The sequence below is a fragment of the Salmo salar genome, chromosome 12 (genome assembly GCF_965601325.2).
Source record: "Salmo salar chromosome 12, fSalSal1, whole genome shotgun sequence".
Classification (NCBI taxonomy): domain Eukaryota; kingdom Metazoa; phylum Chordata; class Actinopteri; order Salmoniformes; family Salmonidae; genus Salmo; species Salmo salar.
The window spans coordinates 48,324,327-48,345,921 of NC_138302.1; the positions used below are offsets into that span (position 1 = coordinate 48,324,327).

At 43.2% G+C, this 21,595-nt stretch overlaps 1 protein-coding gene across 1 annotated transcript; it reads right to left on the reverse strand.

The window, feature by feature from the left end:
• Positions 1–1,484: 1,484 nt before the first annotated feature.
• Positions 1,485–20,453, reverse strand: LOC106565270 (stathmin-3). The gene is made up of 5 exons (XM_014132185.3): positions 20,284–20,453; positions 4,812–4,907; positions 3,178–3,353; positions 2,815–3,006; positions 1,485–2,154 (listed from the first exon to the last, which is right to left on the reverse strand). Exons 1-5 carry the CDS (start codon positions 20,300–20,302, stop codon positions 2,095–2,097), a joined length of 543 nt encoding a protein of 180 aa, XP_013987660.2. The 5' UTR covers positions 20,303–20,453; the 3' UTR covers positions 1,485–2,094.
• Between the last annotated feature and the right edge of the window lie 1,142 nt (positions 20,454–21,595).

Genomic DNA, 21,595 nt, shown 5'->3' on the forward strand with positions numbered 1-21,595 from the left:
TTGCGCATAAAGGACTTTCCGCCACCATTTCGCACATCAGACAAATGTCATGTTTCCATCAGGCCTGTCATGACATTCATTATCCGAGATGGACTTTACTAGCATAAAAAGGCTGGATGGAAGCTTGGTTATTGTAAAAAATATGTTAATTAATAAGGGTCACAAATGTAAATGACAAAATAAGGTATCACCAACTTTATTATAGTTCATCAGACTTTATATTCCAGCAACAAAAGTTAAATGAATGGCCAACAGTGTGTGTGTATGTACTGTGTAAGCATGGTGGCCTGGTGGACTCATCTTAGACAAAGAGAATAAAAACAGAAGTTGGCACGATGTCAAGGTTACTTAATACATGGCGACAACCAACCAAGTCAAGCACCAGCATGAAAGGACTATGTCCTAGCAGAACCCCACTGAAGCTGAGCAGTCTTATCCCAAATAACACTGCTATAGGGAAACCAGTCACGAGTTGCCTACAGATGTAGGATCTTACATTGAGCCAGTTTGCTAAAGCAGGAAAATGATCCTGCAGCAACAGGAACTGTGAATTATTATGTGGATTATAATGAATGGACATTTTTGTAGGGTTTGATACATTTTTCATTAGAGTAAATCAAGTCTGACATTTTTAAGTGGAAATTACAAACTTTAGAAGCCTTTTTAAACCTTAAATACACTACAAGTTTGCATTTCCTGCCATGCAGGAAAATTCCTGCAACAACAGGATGACCAAATGAAGATACGGCATATGCAGGCCTATATGCTGCTAGAAGGGTAAGTGTGTCTGGCAATACAATCAGTGCTGTGTCAGCATTTGATGCCTCTACATTACATGCCAACATTCACATCATAATCCAATAATAAAATCAAATAAACACTTTGCATATAATTTGCATTAAAACAATTATGTCACATTGACTCTGTATCTCACTGCAAACAAACTATGGCACTCTGTAGTGGAGTCATCTTGTTACTAAACGTAGTCCCCTAAAGTGACAACAGAAGTGAGTGACAGACTGTGTGGGAGATTTCAGTAGCTAGGAAATTAAACCTAAAAGAGACCGGAACCCACTCTTAAAGCCACTCTTAAAGCAGTTTAAACGTATGTATCGTAACCTTATTCATTTACTGACCTATACGGCAAAGTGAATACTGAACTTTATTGAACTGAAGCCTAAATGCGACTGTGCTCCATTTTATACCGTCACTTGATTGACGTTGCATGCGTGATTGAAGATGGCTGCACAAACTGACAATGGGTGTGACTATATATGATGAATGACCAGGTTATAGTGTTTGCCTATAGAGCGTGCTGAATATTGTATATTATCATATACCCCTTTTACACATAGTCCAAGCAAGGGCAACACTTGAATCAATTTAGCTTGGCTCTGCTCCCCTGTTATACAGTACCTTATGCAATAGATGGAGGGATTGTGTAAAGACCTCAAGCTCATTTTTGAAGAGAAAGACATTTTGGAAATATGTGTAACAGGTTTGCTCACAGTACAGATGCAGCATAATCATGACTTCCTATGAGAATTAAACGTAACTATTGAGCTATGTTTTTGGATCAATAAGGGAAATTCATCATTATGATCTAACAGTAGCTTCTTAGGTCTGACACACACAGAGGGCCCGACTTACCAAGCATTTGCACAAGTGTAAACTTTTACTGGTTATTTTTCCAGACAGAACCAAACACAACGACTTAAAACAAAATGTAAAATAAAGGTAAGAGAAGGAGTAAGTTTCCTAAGATAAAGAAGAAATGTTTCAATTGTTTTCATTTTGTTCCCTTGTATGAACTCACAGGTGCAGTCTTAAGAAAGGTGCAAATGTTTAGTAAATCTGACCCTTGACCTTGGGCCTTACTTCAGCTCTACCCGTGCTCAATATCAATATTATTTTCAAAAAATAAATTGAGAGATGAGAAACAATCTGTGTAAATTGTTGTTGAATTATTAGCTTGTGAAACCAGTGTATATTGAACAATGCAAGAGACTTTCAGACATCGAGATTTAAAAAAGTAGCATTTCTTCCAACCAAAACCAGACGAGAATCTCTTGACAAAAACTGTAGAAAATATCTTCAACCAGAGAGATCAGCTTGGAGTTCCTTGTTTCTACGGACCTCATCGGCATGGATTTCCTGTGATAGAACAAAATGAAAGTTAGAAAAAAATTGCGATACGATACCGCAGTATAAGTTAATTTAGATATTCCCACTGTTCCCTGTATGTTGTAGCCTCTTACACATAAATTTACTTTGGTTTGTGTTATGATTAGCGGAGACAGTTTCTCTCTGCTTGTCATGTCATTCGATTGAGAGATAGCCTAGATATATGAGCACAGATAGATAGAACCATAACCTCGTAGAATTGTTCTTAAGAAGGACAAGACATGGTCCAAGACCTTCCTCTATTCTTCATGTTTCAACATCAACTGCCATCCAACAAGAGTGAAGAATTCGGATTGTTTCTACTTAGCAATGCTAATTTGTTGGCTTGCTAATGATGTTACAGAATGGTATCTAGTTACAGACTGGCATTCAGGGTAATAAATTCATTCTATTGCATATCACCCTGTTGTCACACAGGCTAGGTCATCCTCACTCTTCCAGTAGGTATTCACAATGCATATGTCTACGGCCTTGGTCCTCCTTGTTTTAACCATTACAGTAGCCCCCTAAAACCGAAGAGCACCTCCAACCCTGCCTTTGATACTCTACTCGCTACCCACATAACGCTCCACGTCTTTCCTTTCTCTAGACTAGGCCATAGCTTCGAATGACAGTCAGTGGGCGATTTACCTTCTCACGGAGCCGCTGCTTTAGCGCATTCAGGTGGGCCTCGCGGTTCTCTTTGTTGACCTCCATCTTGTAGTTGAGTTTCTCCTCTGCCATCTTGCTGAAGTTGTTGTTCTCCTCCAGGGCCTTGTGGAGCACCTCTCGCTCATGCTCCCGCTTCTCAGCCAGCTGCTTCAGGAGCAGGGCCTCCTGAGACTGCAGAGAGAGAAGAGTGAGAGAGATGGTAAAGAGGGAGAAACAGAGAGAGGGGAGTGTGGAAGAGGGATAGATGATGAGAAAGATTGGGGAGAGTGAGCGGAAGCATGATTAGAATTGAGGGGTGAAAAATATATTGCAGACCCATTCTCTGTCATGCTCTCTGTTTACCTTCCTCCTCTCCTCCGCAGCCTCTAGCCTCTTCTGGAGCTCCTCCAGGGAGAGGTCCTTCTTGGGGGGAGAGAACAGCGGCTGGGGCCTGTCAGGAGAGAGGTCAGCGGGGGCCTTCAGGATGACCTCGAAGGCCTGGCCGGATGCCCGCTTGTTTAGGGACTTCACCTCCATGTCTGTGGAGGACAACAGGTATTAGGGCAGTAAGGCTGTGCAGACAGACAGACAGACAGACAGACAGACAGACAGACAGACAGACAGACAGACAGACAGACAGACAGACAGACAGACAGACAGACAGACAGACAGACAGACGTAGGTTGGACTGACAGAGAAGGGTAGGATGGACAGACAGACAGAAAGTGGGGTGGAAGAATCATAATTAGTTAGGTAACATAGATAATTAAGATGTCTTATCTGCATAATATGCTTATATGATTGAACGGTTGAACTTTTGTTATTAGAATGTATCCCTTCAGACTCTGGTGTTGGCAATTGCACTTCCTCCCTCAGCTGGGGCTCAGTCACCTGGGGCCCAGAGAGGGGAGAAGTCAGACTTGTCTATCACATGTCTCTGGTGCTATGCAGAATACCAGAAAGAGAAGAGGACAGGAGGGAACATTGTCTTCATATGCGAATGTGTCTTTACCTATTTTAAACCATGTGAAGGGATGGCGTGATTAATGGGGAACCAATTACTTGTCTCCACAATGTCTGTGCCCAGTCACTCCCTCCTTTGGCCTTGGGGGAGATAAGGTCTGAGACAAGATGTGTGAGGTAGTGTCTGGAACCATTGTATGTCATCTCTGATGTTGCACCTATCCTGGGATAGTGTATGACCTAGAGGCTCACTCCCCTCAGTGAGCTTGTCCAGGTGTATGGTCGAGAAGGGGTTTTACTTGAGATGGGAGTATCTGGAGTTGACAATTGATTTATGCCATAGAATGAGTTGGTGTTTCAGTGTTATGAAGTACCAGGGACGAGATCAGAGCCTCGTCTTAGGGGCCAAACTCTGAACAATAGGAACAGACTTCATAGCAAATGCTATCTGGCTGCGGGATACTCCTTTCTCATATCAACTTTTACATGGTGACCCATTCCATACATCTGTTGTTTGTCATGTAGACTGAGAGGGCGTATCTTTGTTATAAAATATATTTGTACTCTTCGTATGTCAGAGCTACTCGCCACAACACTTAGGAGTGTTGAGTTGACCAGCCTCATTATTATAGAAGCAATTACTCCATATGTTCCTTTTGACCTTGTCTCTCCTCATTATTGATTAGAATTTCCACAACAAAAGACAGACAGACAGATGGACAGGGAGGGGTGGGATGGACAGACAGAAAGACAGATTGACAGAAAGGGGGATGTTGGACAGACAGACACACAAACAGACAGACAGAGAGGGGTAGGATGGACATACAGACAGAAAGATGGACAGAAAGGGGTAGGATGGACAGACAGAAAGATCGATAGACAGACAGAAAGGGGGATGTTGGACAGACAGACAGAGAGAGAGAAAGAGAGGCAAATAGCAAAGGTGGGTGGACAAACCATAGAATTACATTCTGAGTATAATTATATGATCTCTATGGGACACAGGCAAACGCATAGAGCTCTTCATCACTAACCTCCATATTGGTAGAGGCTGTTGGGATGTGGTTGTGAGTGGAAGCAGGAGCAGATCAGAGACAGCATGGACATCTCTTTGATCTTGTCCGAGTAGGCTGGAAAAGAGGGAGAGGAGAAGACAGAGTGAGAAAAGATATCCACAGTTATCCTTGCATCCACTTTTAAATTGGCATCTTGCATTTATTGTGAATGATACAGTCATTTTGTATTTGCTAAACAGCACTGATATCATCATATGATTAGATAATGTATGCACGAAAGGTCTAATGCGAAAAGGTTGAATTCAGGCTGTATTGTATATTGTTCATAACAAATTACTGTATGGCAGGATGTATGGCATGAATATTTTGGGGGGTTTAATCCCGTCGCCAGTAACATTGGGAGAATTATCAATTATTCATATGTAGACTTTTATCTCTGGTTTTCTCTTCACCCCCTAACTAGGACTGTGCAGTGTGTGTGTGTATATGTGGTGGGTTACATGTCCATAATGTAGCTTATCCACGGGGACTGTACGGTGTGTGTGGCAGATAAGTACGTGTCCAAGAGTGTGTATGTGTATGTGTTGGGGTTCAATATGACCGCATGGCCGGATTAAGCGCAGGGGCTTACCAGGGGTGAAGCCTGCGACCTGTATGCTCTAGTCGGCTGGCCCCCGCTACATATTCATCGCCAGACCCACTGGCTCCAGGTCATCTATAAGTCTGTGCTAGGTAAAGCTCCGCCTTATCTCAGCTCACTGGTCACGATAACAACACCCACCCATAGCACGCACTCCAGCAGGTATATCTCACTAGTCATCCCCAAAGCCAAAACCTACTTTGGCCGCCTTTCTTTCCAGTTCTCTGCTGCTAATGACTGGAACGTATTGCAAAAATCACTGAAGCTGGAGACTTATATTTCCCTCACTAACTTTAAACATCAGCTATCTCAGCAGCTAACCGATCGCTGCAGCTGTACATAGCCCGTCTGTAAATAGCCCACCCAATCTACCTACCTTATCCCCATATTGTTTTTATTTACTTTTCTGCTCTTTTGCACACCAGTATTTCTACTTGCACATCACCATCTGCTCATCTATCACTCCAGTGTTAATTTGCTGAATTGTAATTACCTCGCTCCTATGGCCTATTTATTGCCTTACCTCCTCATGCCATTTACACACACTGTATATAGACTTTTTTTTTTCTATTGTGTTATTGACTGTACGCTTGTTTATTCCATGTGTAACTCTGTGTTGTTGTTTGTGTCGCACTGCTTTGCTTTATCTTGGCTAGGTCGCAGTTGTAAATGAGAACTTGTTCTCAACTAGCTTACCTGGTTAAATAAAGGTTAAATAAAAACAAATAATGCTTCACAGAGTTCAAGTAACAGACACATCTCAACATCAACTGTTCAGAGGAGACTGTGTGAATCAGGCCTTCATGGTCGAATTGCTGCAAAGAAACCACTACTAAAGGACACTAATAATAAGAAGAGACTTGCTTGGGCCAAGAACCACGAGCAATGGACATTAGACCGGTGGGAATCTGTTCTTTGGTCTGATGAGTCCAAATGTGATATTTTTGTTTCCAACCTTGTGAGACGCAGAGTAGGTGAACGGGTGATCTCCGCATGTGCGGTTACCACTGTGAAGCATGGAGGAACATCAGTGCCCGACCTCACTATTGCTCTTGAGGCTGAATGGAAGCAAATCCCGCAGCAATTTTACAACTCCATATCAATGCCCATGATTTTGGAATTCGATTTTTGACGAGCAGGTGTCCACATACTTTTGGTCATGTAGTGTAGCAGTAGCGGAGATTCAGCACCATGGATAGCGCCGTGGTTGATCAAATTCCGGCAAATCTAACAAGTCAAGCCTGTGCACTCACTTTTCTTATTGTAACATCATGGAACAATGTTGCAAATGTCTATTTCCAAGTGCGCATTTGTGGACACAAGGTATCAGCCGTTTTGTTAACAGTGATTAGCTGCAGTTTGTATTATGAGCCTCTGCCAGTGTCACAAAGCTAGTTTGGAGATTTGTGAATGTGAGATGGAGATTTCCTTTAGTAAACTGTGTCAAGATGTCGCGTGTAGCCTACACATGATAGTCAGCAATGAAATTTATAGAAGTCATGCAAGTAAGTGATGTTTTGTATTGGGGACTTTAAGTTGAGTAGGCTAAATATATTAGAGTTGTGATGACTGGTCTAATGTTTGAATGAAGCCAGAGAGTTGATATGTCCGGCTCATGCAGCAATTCACACGTCCATATTTTTATTCTCTCTCTCTCTCTCTCTCTCTGAGCCCTAGGACCATGCCTCAGGGCTACCTGGTCCTAGGGCTCTCAGAGAGAGAGAGAGAGAGAGAGAGAGCTGTCCACCTGACTCCTTGCTGTCCACCTGGCCGTGCTGCTGCTCCAGTTTCAACTGTTCTGCCTGTGGCTATGGAACCATGACCTTTCACCAGACGTGGTACCTGTCCCAGACCTGCTGTTTTCAACTCTCTAGAGACAGCAGGAGCAGTAGAGATACTCTCAATGATCGGCTATGAAAAGCCAACTGACATTTACTCTTGAGGTGCTGACTTGTTGCACCCTCGACAACTACTGCGATTATTATTATAATTTGTGAACATTTGAACATCTTGGCCATGTTCTGTTATAATCTCCACCCGGCACAACCAAAGAGGAGTGGCCACCCCGCACAGCCAAAGAGGAGTCGCCACCCCTCATAGCCTGGTTCCTCTCTAGGTTTCTTCCTAGGTTTTGGCCTTTCTAGGGAGTTTTCCCTAGCCAACGTGCTTCTACACCTGCATTGCTTGTTGTTTGGGGTTTTAGGCTGGGTTTCTGTACAGCACTTTGAGATATCAGCTGACGTAAGAAGGGCTATATAAATAAATTTGATTTGATCGGAAAGTCCCAGAATACCAGTCACCGGTATTGAACCCTAGCTGACGGTGAGTGACAATGGAACTGGTTAATACTGAAAAAAAGATTTTCAACTAAGCCAACAATGAACATAGTGGAAGTTGTGCCTGTTCCAGTTTTAGCCAACTGCCTTTGTTTTTATGCCAAATCATGTTTGGGCAGCAATGAAGGAGTTGTCCGAGGCAGAAACATGCACATAGGCTAGAAGTTGGATGACATTAAAGTTACAATTGCATGCGGCAAACTTCCTTCCTCTTGACTCCTCACTCTGCTTTGGCTCATGTAATATTTACGTAGCGTCAGTGATAATGATTCGACACGTCACAGAGCTACCACTTTCAGGTTTGGTTGGATTGTGCACTGTGAACCAACACTTGTGAGGACACTTAGCTCACAAAAAAATGTTGCGGCAGGGCCTGCACTCAACACACGTGCCAGTAGCAAGGATGGCCTCAACACGACTGAATTTGGCTGAGTTCATCAAGTTCATTCCTCTCTGTAGCAGCAACTTTCAGTGTCACAAGATCTTTGTCAACAGGGGTTTGAACTCCTTCCTAGAAATGACGTTCTGTATCTGTATAAAATAAAGAGAGATCTTCACTGACGTGTAACGAGGGTCCGTGGGCTGAAATGCCTATGTCGATATTCTATAAAAAAATCTGCCGTTTCCAGATACAATAGTCATTTACAACATTAACAATGCCTACACTGCATTTCTGATCAATTTGATGTTATTTTAATGGACAGAAAATGTGCTTTTCTTTCAAAAACAAGGACATTTCTAAGTGACCCCAAACTTTTGAACGGTAGTGTATATACTTGATTTAGTTCTATAGTGATTTTTATGAAATTGCTTCTTTCAATTTTTGACAAACATGCACATGTTAAGAAACTGACTGTTAGAGCAGTTAAGGCTCCATGGATTGATGTGGAATTTAAAAACTGTATGGTTGAAAGAGATGGGGGGGGGATGGCACAAAAAGAAGAAGAAACTGTATTATGAAGTCAGTTTCAATGAAAGTTTATTTGTCACGTGAGCGGAATACAACAGGTGTAGACCTTACTGTGAAATTCTTACTTACAGGCTCTAACCAATAGTGCAAAAAAAAAAGGTGTGTGTGTGTAGGTAAGTAAGTAAAGAAATAAAACAGCAGTAAAAAGACATTTGAAAATAAGAGTAGCAAGGCTATATACAGACACCGGTTAGTCAGGCTTATTGAGGTAGTATGTACATGTAGGTATGGTTAAAGTGACTATGCATATATGATGAACAGAGAGTAGCAGTAGCGTAAAAAGAGGGGTTGGCGGGTGGTGGGACACAATGCAGATAGCCCGGTTAGCCAATGTGCGGGAGCACTGGTTGGTCGGGCCAATTGAGGTAGTATGTACATGAATGTATAGTTAAAGGGACTATGCATATAAGATATAAAGATATAAACTTCGTACTTTAAATGAAATGATGGGCGGAAAGACAAATTCAACTCCCATCTTTCATCGAATCAGATGGCTTATTCATCACAAAACCATTTGATGTTGCTAATTATTTTAATGATTACTTAATCAGCAAAGTGGGCAAACTTAGGCAGGAAATCAAATAAAATGTGTCACATGCACTGAATACAACAGATGTAGACCTGACAGTGAAATGCTTACTTACAAGCCCTTAACCAACAATGCAGTTGTAAGAAAATACAAAAAAGGTAAGAAATAAAAGTAACAAATAATTAAAGAGCAGCAGTACAATAACAATAGCGAGGCTACATATACAGGGGGTTCCGGTTAGTCAATGTGTGGGGGCACTGGTTAGTCAAGGTGATTGAGGTAATATGTACATGTAGGTAGAGTTATTAAAGTGACTATGCATAGATAATAACAGAGAGTAGCAGCAGCGTAGAAGACGGAGGGAGCAATGCAAATAGTCTGGGCAGCCATTTGATTAGATGTTCAGGAGTCTTATGGCTTGGGGGTAAAAGCTGTTTAGAAGATTCTTGGACCATACTTGGCGCTCCGGTACCGCTTGCCGTGCGGTAGCAGAGAGAACAATCTATGACTAGGGTGGCTGGATTCTTTGACCATTTTTAAGGCCTTCCTCTGACACCGCCTGGCATAGAGGTCCTGGATGGCAGGAAGCTTGGCCCCGGTGATGTACTGGGCTGTACGCACCACCCTCTGTAGTGCCTTGCGGTTGGAGCCCGAGCAGATGCCATACCAGGCAGTGATGCAACCCGTCAGGATGCTCTCGATGGTGCAGCTGTAAAACCTTTTGAGGATCTGAGGACCCATGCCAAATCTTTTCAGTCTCCTGAGGGGTAATAGGTTATGTCGTGCCCTCTTCACAACTGTCTTGGTGTGCTTGAACCATGTTAGTTTGTTGGTGATGTGGATGACAAGGAACCTGAAGCTCTCAACCTGCTCCACTGCAGCCCCATCGATGAGAATTTGGGCGTGCTCCGTCCTCCTTTTCCTGTAGTCCACAATCATCTCCTTTGTCTTGATCACGTTAAGGGAGCGGTTACTGTCCTTGCACCACACGGTCAGGTCTCTCACCTCCTGTTACGTGGTGCGGTGCAGGTGAACCCAAATGCAGACTCAGACAAGGCGACAAGGATAGCTAACCAATGTATTTATTGAAAAGCGGGAGAGGAGATGGGGTGCAGTCCGGGGGAATCTCGGGTGGGTAGTATGGAATCCGGACTAAGGCTGAGGCTGGGGGCAAGAAGATTAGGAACCGGGAAAAGCAGATCTGGAGTGGAATCCAATGAAGTATTGTGCTAGGATTTGGGTACGCTGATCCAAGATCTGTGACTACTGGAAATATCTACCCACAGCATGTTCATAAATTCTCCCAGACACCCAAGGTAATTTAATAGATACCGGTGTAATCAGACAATCGCAAACACAGGCACTGTTTCCCTGGCGACAGTTTGTGGGTCAGACTGAGTGCAGACCCAACCCTCCCCTTCTCTCCACCCACTGCAGCAGGACTACTCAATTGAGCAGCTCAGGGATGGAAGGTTTGTTTATTTGTGTGTGTGTGTCTGTGTTTGCATGTGAGTGGGCACTATGTAAAATAATGGCCTGTGGGACGATTTTAGACAAAGATTATACATTTGGAAGTTGGCATGATGTCAAAGCGATAACCAACTTAGTCAAGCACCACAAAGAAGGGATTGTGTCCTAGCGTGCACGCTCTATGTGTAGTGAAATTAATGGCCCACAGTGTTTGTGTGTGTCTGTGGGTGTCAGTGAGTGTGCATGCATGTGTGCATGGAGTGAGAGATACAGAGAGAGGGTGGGAGGGTAGCTTGTGTGTGTCTGTGAGTCGACTGCTCCTTAAAACAGACACAATCACTGTGTGTTGCCAAGGTGATATCGCTGTCTGCTTGGCAGAGAATAGGTCTTCTATCAGCTAGAGCCAGGGAGCCATGTCTGAAACAGCAGTCATAACCAGAACACCCTGAGGCTATGTTCTACAGTGGAAAGAAAAAGTATGTGAACCCTTTGCAATTACCTGGATTTCTGCATAAATTATTTGTCGGCTAACCTGGAGTCCAATCAATGAGACATGTTAGGTTCTTATTTCACAGAGTAAATAACTCATAGACACTAGAGAAGCTTAATTCTTCCCAAAGGGTCGTAACAGTTGTAATTCAGACAAAGAAAATGGCTTCCCCCGTGGTGGTAAGTCTCCTCCTTATCTCTAAACACTGCATCCTTCTTGCTAAGCAGGGAACTAAGTGATATGAGCCTTCAACAGTTTCTCCCCTTATCAGGGGAGAAACTGTTTTCCCTGCACTCAGCACATTCCAAGCTTAGTTGTCTTGCTACAGAGAACCATTATCTTCTCACTCCTTTACATACTATTAGTCTGATCTATCATGTCTTTAATATCGCAATGTTCAAAGTTTACCCCGAATGCAACAGACAAGATTGGAGATGTTGGTTAGAGCTGCCTTGTCCTATAAAAAACACACAAAATATGAGTTTACTATTCACAAGAAGCATTGCCTGATGTGAACCATGCCTCGAACGAAAGAGATCTCAGAAGACCTAAGATTAAGAATTATTGACTTGCTTTAAGCTGGAAAGGGTTACAAAAGTATCTCTAAAAGTCTTGATGTTCATCAGTCCACAGTAAGACAAATGGTCTCTAAATTGTTAAAGTTCAGCACTGTTGCTACTCTCCTAGAGTGTCAGTTAAAGACTTACATACATCTCTAGAACATGCTAACATCTCTGTTGACGAGTCCACGATATGTTAAACACTAAACAAGAATGGTGTTCATGGGAGGACACCACGGAAGAAGCCACTGCTGTCCATAAAAAACATTGCTGCATGTCTGAAGTTCGCAAAAGAGCACCTGGATGCTCCACAGCGCTTCTGACAAAATATTCTGTGGACAGATGAAACTACAGTTGAGATGTTTGGTAGGAACAAACAATACTATGTGTGAGAAAAAAAGGCACAGCACACCAACATCAAAATCTCTTCCCAACTGTAAAGTATGGTGGAGGGAGCATCATGGTTTGGGGCTGCTTTGCTGCCTCAGGGTCTGGAAAGCTTGCTATCATTGACGGAAACATGAATCCCCAAGTTTATCAAGACATTTTGCAGGAGAATGTAAGGCTATCTGTCTGCCAATTGAAGACCAGAAGTTGCGGGATGGAACAGGACAATGACCCAAAACACAGAAGTAAATCAACAACAGAATGGTTTCAAGAGAAGAAAATACGCCTTCTGCAGTGGCCCAGTCAGAGTCCTGACCTCAACCTGATTTAAAATGTTGTGGCATGACCTCGAGAGAGGTTCACACCAGACATCTTAAGAATATTGTTGAACTGAAACAGTTTTGTAAAGATGAATCAAATCAAAGTGTATTTGTCACGAATACAACCGGTGTAGACCTTAGAGTGAAATGCTTACTTACAGGCTCTAACCAACAGTGCAAAAAAGGTATTAGGTGAGCAATAGGTAAATAAATACAAACAAATAAAAACAACAGTAAAAAGAGTGAAAAATAACAGTAGCGAGGCTATAACAGTAGTGAGACTTTATACAGGCACCGGTTAGTCGGGCTGATTGAGGTAGTATGTACATGTAGATATGTTTAAAGTGACTGCATATATGATAAACAGAGAGTAGCAGTAGCGTAAAAGAGGGGTTGGTGGGTGGTGGGTGGCGGGTGGCGGGGCACAATGCAGATAGCCCGGTTAGCAAATGTGCGGGGGCACTGGTTGGTCGGGCCAATTGAAGTAGTATGTACATGAATGTATAGTTAAAGTGACTATGCATATAAGATAAACAGAGAGTAGCAGCAGCGTAAAAGAGGGGTTGGGGGGGCACACAATGCAAATAGTCTGTGTAGCCATTTGATTACCTGTTCAGGAGTCTTATGGCTTGGGGGTAAAAACTGTTGAGAAGCCTTTTTGTCCTAGACTTGGCACTCCGGTACCACTTGCCATGTGTTAGTAGAGAGAACAGTCTATGATTGGGGTGGCTGGGGTCTTTGACCATTTTTAGGGCCTGACATTTAATCCTAGTAAAAATTCCCTGTCTTATGTCAGTTAGGATCACCACTTTATTTTAAGAATGTGAAATGTCAGAATAATAGTAGAGAGAATTATTTATTTCAGCTTTTATTTCTTTCATCACATTCCCAGTGGGTCAGAAGTTTACATACACTCAATTAGTATTTGGTAGTATTGCCTTTAAATTGTTTAACTTGAGTCAAATGTTTCGGGTAGCCTTTCCCAAGCTTCCAACAATAAGTTGGGTGAATTTTGGCCCATTCGTCTTGACAGAGCTGGTGTAACTGAGTCAGGTTTGTAGGCCTCCTTGCTCGCACACGCTTTTTCAGTTCTGCCAACACATTTCCTATAGGATTGAGGTCAGGGTTTTGTGATGGCCACTCAAATACCTTGACTTTGTTGTCAAGCCATTTTGCCACAACTTTGGAAGTATTCTTGGGGTCATTGTCCATTTGGAAGACACATTTGTGAACAATCTTTAACTTCCTGACTGATGTATTGAGATGTTGCTTCAATATATCCACATGATCCCTCCTGTCTCAGCCTCCAGTATTTATGCTGCAGTAGTTTATGTGTCGGGGGGCTAGGGTCAGTCTGTTACATCTGGAGTATTTCTCTTGTCTTATCCGGTGTCCTTTGTGAATTTAAATATGCTCTCTCTAATTCTCTCTTTCTCTCTTTCTGTCTTTCTCTCGGAGGACCTGAGCCCTAGGACCATGCCTCAGGACTACCTGGTATGATGACTCCTTGCTGTCCCCAGTCCACCTGGCCGTGCTGCTGCTCCAGTCTCAACTGTTCTGCCTGCGGCTATGGAACCCTGACCTGTTCACCGGACGTGCTTGTTGCACCCTCGACAACTACTATGATTATTATTATTTGACCATGCTGGTCATTTATGAACATTTTAACATCTTGACCATGTTCTGTTATAATATCCACCCTGCACAGCCAGAAGAGGACTGGCCACCCCTCATAGCCTGGTTCCTCTCTAGGTTTCTTCCTAGGTTTTTGACCTTTCTAGGGAGTTTTTCCTAGGGAGTTTTTCCTAGCCACCGTGCTTCTTTCACATGCATTGCTTGCTGTTTGGGGTTTTAGGCTGGGTTTCTGTACAGCACTTTGAGATATCAGCTGATGTACGAAGGGCTATATAAATACATTTGATTTGATTTGATAATTTTCCTCCCTCATGATGCCATCTATTTTGTGAAGTGCACCAGTCCCTCCTGCAGCAAAGCACCCCCACAACATGATGCTGCCACCCCTGTGCTTCACGGATGGGATGGTGTTCTTCGGTTTGCAAGCCTCCCCCCTTTTCCTCCAAACATAAATGGTCATTATGGCCAAACAGTTCTATTTTTGTTTCATCAGACCAGAGGACCTTTCTCCAAAAAGTACAATCTTTGTCCCCATGTGCAGTTGCAAACCGTAGTCTGGCTTTTTTATGGCAGTTTTGAAGCAGTGGCTTTTTCCTTGCTGAGCTGCCATTCAGGTTATGTCTACATAGGAATCGTTTTACTGTGGCTATAGATACTTTTGTACCCGTTTCCTCCAGCATCTTCACAAGGTCCTTTGCTGTTCTGGGATTGATTTGCACTTTTCACACCAAAGTACATTCATCTCTAGGAGACAGAACAGCTTCTAAAGCCATTACATACTTTCTGGAATTTTCCAAGCTGTTTAAAGTCACAGTCAAGTTAATGTATGTAAACTTCTGACCCACTGGATTTGTGATACAGTTAATTATAAGTGAAATAATCTGTCTGTAAACAATTGTTGGAAAAATTACTTGTGTTATGCACAAAGTAAATGTCCTAACCGACTTGCCAAAACTATAGTTTGTTAACAAGAAATTTGTGGAGTGGTTGAAAAACGAGTTTTAATAACTCCAACCTAAGTGTATGTAAACTTCTGACTTCAACTGTGTATATACAGGGGGTTCCGGTTAGTCAATGTGCGGGGGCAACGGTTAGTCAAGGTAATTGAGGTAATATGTACATGTAGGTAGAATTATTAAAGTTACTATGCATAGATAATAACAGAGAGTAGCAGCAGCATAGAAAAGGAAGGGGGGCAATGCAAATAGTCTGGGTAGCCGTTTGATTAGATGTTCTGGAGTCTTATGGCTTGGGGTAAAAGCTGTTTAGAAGCCTCTTGGACCTAGACTTGGCGCTCCGGCACCGCTTGCCATGTGGTAGCAGAGAGAACAGTCTATGACTAGTGTGGCTGGAGTCTTTGACCATTTTTAGGGCCTTCCTCTGACACCGCCTGGTATAGAGGTCCTGGATGGCAGGAAGCTTGGCCCCGGTGATTTACTGGGCTGTACACACCACCCTCTGTAAAACCAATTCCCCCTCAGGAGACTGAAAAGATTTGGCATGGGTCCTCAGATCCTCAAAAGGTTCTACAGCTGCACCATCGAGAGCATCCTGACTGGTAGCATCACTGCCTGGTATGGCAACTGCTCTGTCTCCGACCGCAAGACACGGTCGGAGCCCGAGCAGTTGCCATACCAGGCAGTGATGCTACCAGTCAGGATGCTCTCGATGGTGCAGCTGTATAACCTTTTGAGGATCTGAGGACCCATGCCAAATCTTTTCAGTCTCCTGAGGGGGAATTGGTTTTGTCGTGCCCTCTCCACGACTGTCTTGGTGTGCTTGGACCATGTTAGTTTGTTGGTGATGTGGACAACAAGGAACTTGAAGCTCTCAACCTGCTCCACTACAGTCCCGTCGATGAGATTGGGGCGTGCTCAGTCCTCCTTTTCGTGTAGTCCACAATCATCTCCTTTGTCTTGATCACGTTGAGGGAGAGGTTGTTGTCCTTTCAGTGTGAGGCTTGGGAAACAGGCACAACAGGACAATTAAATCTTTGCAGGAACAAACAGCTAGAAATGCAGACTGACTGAGTAGAGGCTGCGATCTGGCAGCGTGGAAGTGGCAGGGTTGACTATTTTTTAGGGTTCTTGATTATGGAACAGGTTGCAGCTGGTGGGAATCTGCTCTGCTTCCAGCACACCTGTCTCCACTCACACAATCACATACACACATAGAGAGAGAAGGAGAGAGAGAGCACTGGGGGAGTGGTGGCAGGTTAGGGTGGTCCAGGATGAGAAGTGGAGGGCGTGGCAGGAGCAGATGTAACACCTCCTCCCTATAGGCTGTCTCGTCATTGTTGGTGAACCTCCTCCCAATAGGCTGTCTCGTCATTGTTGGTGATCAGGCCTGGCACTGTTGTGTCATCTGCAAACTTAATGATGGTGTTGGAGTTGTGCCTGGCCGTGCAGTCATGAGTGAACAGAGCGTACAGGAGCGGACTGAGTACGCACCCCTGGGGGGCCCCCATGTTGAGGATCAGTGTGGAGGATGTGTTGTTACCTACCCTTACCACCTGAGGGCGGCCCGTCAGGAAGTCCAGGATCTAGTTGCAGAGGGAGGCATTTAGTCCCAGGGTCCTTAGCTTAGTGATGAGCTATGAGAGCACTATGGTGTTGAACGCTGAGTTGTAGTCAATGAACAGCATTCTCATGTAGGTGTACATTTTTTCCAGGTGTGAAAGGGCAGTGTGGAGTGCAATAGAGATTGCATCGTCTGTGGATCTGTTGGGGCGGTATGCAAATTGGAGTGGGTCTAGGGTTTCAGGGATAATGGTGTTGATGTGAGCCATGACCAGCCTTTCAAAGCACTTCATGGCTACAGACGTGAGTGCTACGGGTCGGTAGTCATTTAGGCAGGTTACCTTAGTGTTCTTGGGCACAGGGACTATGGTGGTCTGCTTGAAACATGTTGGTATTACAGACTCAGACAGGGAGAGGTTGAAAATGTCAGTGAAGACACTTCCTAGTTGGTCAGCGAGTGCTCGGAGTACTCGTCCTGGTAATCAGTCCTATTGTTTAAAGGTCAGCTGTGGAGAGCGTGATCACACAGTCGTCCGGAACAGCTGATGCTCTCATGCATGTTTCAGTGTTACTTGCCTCGAAGCGAGCATAGAAGTTATTTAGCTTGTCTGGTAGGCTTGTGTCACTAGGCAGCTCTCAGCTGTGCTTCCATTTGTAGTCTAATAGTTTGCAAGCCCTGCCACATCCGACGAGCGTCGGAGCCGGTGTAGTACGATTCGATCTTAGTCCTGTATTGATGCTTTGCCTGTTTGATGGTTCGTCGCAGGGCACAGCGGGATTTCTTATAAACTTCCGGATTAGAGTCCCGTTCCTTGAAAGTGGCAGCTCTACCCTTTAGCTCAGTGCGGATGTTGCCTATAATCCATGGCTTCTGGTTGGGGTATTACGTACAGTCACTGTGGGGACGACATCATTGATGCACTTATTGATGAAGCCAATGACTGATGTGGTGTACTCCTCAATGCCATCGGAAGAATCCCGGAACATATTCCAGTCTGTGCTAGCAAAACAGTCCTGTAGTTTAGCATCTGCTTCATCTGACCACTTTTTTATTGACCGAGTCACTGGTGCTTCCTGCTTTAATTTTTGCTTGTAAGTAGGATAGAATTATGGTCAGATTTGCCAAATGGAGGGCGAGGGAGAGCTTTGTGTGTGGAGTAAAGGTGGTCCAGAGTTTTTTTCTCTCTGGTTGCACATTTATCATGCTGATAGAAATTTGGCTAGACAGATTTAAGCTTCCCTTCATTAAAGTCCCCGGCCACTAGGAGCGCCGCCTCTGGGTAAGCGTTTTCCTGTTTGCTTATGGTGGAATACAGCTCATTGAGTGTGGTCTTAGTGCCAGCATCAGTCTGTGGTGGTATGTAGACAGCTACGAAAAATACAGATGAAAACTCTCTAGGTAGATAGTGTGGTCTTCAGCTTATCATGAGTTCCTCTACCTCAGGCGAGCAAAACCTCGAGACTTCAGAGATATCGTGCACCAGCTGTTGCTTACAAATATACATAGACCTTCACCCCTTGTCTTACCAGAAGCTGCTGTTCTATCCTGCCGATAGAGTGTATAACCCGCCAGCTGTATGTTATTCATGTCGTCATTCAGCCACGACTCGGTGAAATATAAGATATTACATGATACTATGCCAACAAATGCCAACAATGACCAGTGAGCCATTGTACTCATGCATAAAAACAAATAGTGAAAGAAAAGCATTGTAGGTTTGAAATTTGTAAGGAAAAATTATTGTTATCGATCAATAATGACAAACCTCCTGGCAATGACAACTAGATGGAAAGCAACTAAGGATGGTAGCTGATTCTACAGCCACTCCTATCTGCGCATCTTTAATCTGAGCCTAGAGGAAAGTCTTTCTCCTCAGGCCTGGAGGGAAGCCAAAGTCATTCCGCTACCCAAGAGTGGTTAAGCTGCCTTTACTGGTTCTAACAGCAGAGCTTTTAGCTTGCTGCCAGCTCTTAGCAAACCGTTGGAAAAAAATGTGTTTGACCAAATACAATGCTATTTCTCTGTTAACAAATTTACAATAGACTTTCAACATTTTTATAGAGAAGGGCACTCAACATGTACTGCACTGACACAAATTACTGATGATTGGTTGAAAAAATGGATAATAAGAAGATTGTGTGAGCTGTAATGTTAGATTTCAGTACAGCCTTTGATATTATTGACCATAACATGTTGTTGAGAATTTATGTGTTATGGCTTTTCAACCTTTGCCATATTGTGGATTCAGAGCTATCTATCTAATGGAAGCTTCTCTAATGTCAAACATGTTAAGTGTGGTGTACCGCACATAAAAATACATTTACCATGGGGTTAGATAAAATATCACCGATGTGAACGCCATATAGAGGGGGTTTAAGATTGGATTAGCTCATCCCTACTGATGATCAGCTCTTCAAAGAGATCTACAGTTCACTTCCACAAAAGAAAGGATTGAGTGACAGGATAATCGTATGTATGCTACTGATTCTTTACACATTATTTTGACACTGCAGTAACTGTAGAGTTTGTTACAGCGCTTAGCTTTTGATATGACACAGTCTGATAATCTACAGCGCCATAACATGTTGAATACTTATTCCATGCTGCATATATACTCAGACAGTGATACCTACGCTAAGAACAGTTATTCTTTGATTGAATAGTGGTGAAATGAGTATTGATGTTCATCAAACTACCTGCCTTTTAGCTGGTTGCGTGGCTGATGATGCTGACAGATGCTATAGCTGTCGATGATCTCTGAACTGTTCTAGAATCAAATAAGCAGGCCTAAAGGGTGGAGCTGTTATACTGTGCTGTATCATATTTTATTGAATCAGATTGTGATACATTCTATATAATATATTGTATAAAATACTGTCATGTATCATAGATTTGTCAGAGGTTTAAACCCTTGGTGATTAATATAGAATAAACTGTATGGGACCTATAGCTTCCCGCCTTGCAAGCCCAATGTGCCCAAGCAATTTTTATTGCTTCAGATCTGCATCATCAAGCGGCCATTTTATCAGCAGTCACACCTTGGTTGTGTCATAAAATGCACCCTATTCCCTATATCGTGCACTTCTTGCGACTAGAGCGCTATGTGCCCTGGTCAAAGATAGTTCATTATATAGGGAATAATGTGTAATTTAAGATCGCAGCTCTTGGCACGACTGAGGAAAATCCCTGAGATCTCCAATCAGCAATGGAAATTATCTGATCCCCTGAAGTAATCCAGTTCTTTAGGAACAAGATACACAGCATGGTTTGTCATTTTAGACGGACATAAAAAAATGCAACCCTCAGTTTCTACATATGACCTTTTATAAGCATTCAAATGAAACAAATGCCATTCCTAGATCCTCTTCCATTCATAAATGGACAAATTCGATGTGGTCAGACATTAGGTCAAATAAATGATGCTCTCAGAGATCTATTTCACATGTAAAATAAACCACCTAAATGAGCAATACATCTCAGTTCATACCAAAATACTCCCCACCCAGCAACGCATCTTCAATAACATCTAGATATTCTGTCTAAAATCATACAACAGAAGGATTTCATCTGATAAATACATGTCCACCCCCATTTTATAACAGATAGTTGGTAACAAAATGTTGGATGTCTTACCTGATACGGTGCTGGCCATGGTTGCTGGAGGTGGAGGCGAGAGTAGGATGCTGCCGGATGGAGGAGAGGCAAGAATGTGAGAGAGGAGGAGGAGGAGGAGAGATGGCTCTGTGTGTATATCTGTCTCCAAGTGGTGCAATGCACAAGCCTCTCTGCGGTGTTGCACGGACAATGACCAGCCGGCTCGACTCGATAGGGGCTGCTGCAACCTGCCAGAGACAAGGAGAGGGGGAGGGGTGGAGGGAGGCCTATGCACACACACCTTTCTCTCTTTCACACACACACACACATACAAACAGGCAGGCACCCATACTACAGTACCTCTCGCTAAAGCACTAAATAGGTAGCTTTAATATGTTTTATTCTTAAAATGTAACATTATATGGAACATCTTAGGATCTGATGTGCATCCTCAAAAGAGGATATGTGAGGGAGGGATGGAACACACCCACACTTCCCTGCTAGACGAATGTGGTTGTCCCCAGGGATATGAACCGGTTCAAGTAACAGAACCAAAAATCTAAAAAAGAAAAACACTTTTGAGGAAAAGGGAACGAAAGTGATCTCTAGTGTTCCGGAACTGAACCATTATTATCAAATCTTAAGATCTGGTTAACAATGTTCATTTTTGTTCCATTATGTAATACATTGAAGTTATTATGCTAGTAATAGCCTAAACACGTCATAATGCTCAGCGCTGCAAACCAAGCCTCCTCCATGAGCACCCCTTTCTCTGGCTCTCTCACCACCTGTGAAATTTCAATCGTGTAACGTTCATCAAAAGGAGTCGACCAAGGTGCAGCGTGGAATATGTTCATCTTGTGATTTATTTACTCAGAACACGATAAAAAGTAATGAACAAAGAAAATACGACCGTCACGTTCTGTAGGCACACAAAGCAATACAAAAATAAGATCCCACAAACACAGGTGGAAAAAAGGCTGCCTAAGTATGGTTCCTAATCAGAGACAACGATAGACAGCTGCCTCTGTTTAGGAACCATACTCGGCTCAACACAAAGAAATACAAAACATAGAATGCCCACCCCACACCCTGACTTAACCACATAGAGAAACAAACCCTCTCTCTCAGGTCAGGGCGTGACAAATCGCTTCTCACACCAGCACTTATCTGTCCATCAAACATGTAAACAACTAGCTTACCTGTGCCATAGCAGGCTGCTCTATCCACATTAATTGGTGGAGCTAATTTATTAGCTAAATGTAAAATCCATGTTGATTTCACAAGATCAAAATGTATGAAAGGAACAATATGAACCGTTACTATTTTGGGGTTCGAACCAGTTCAGAAC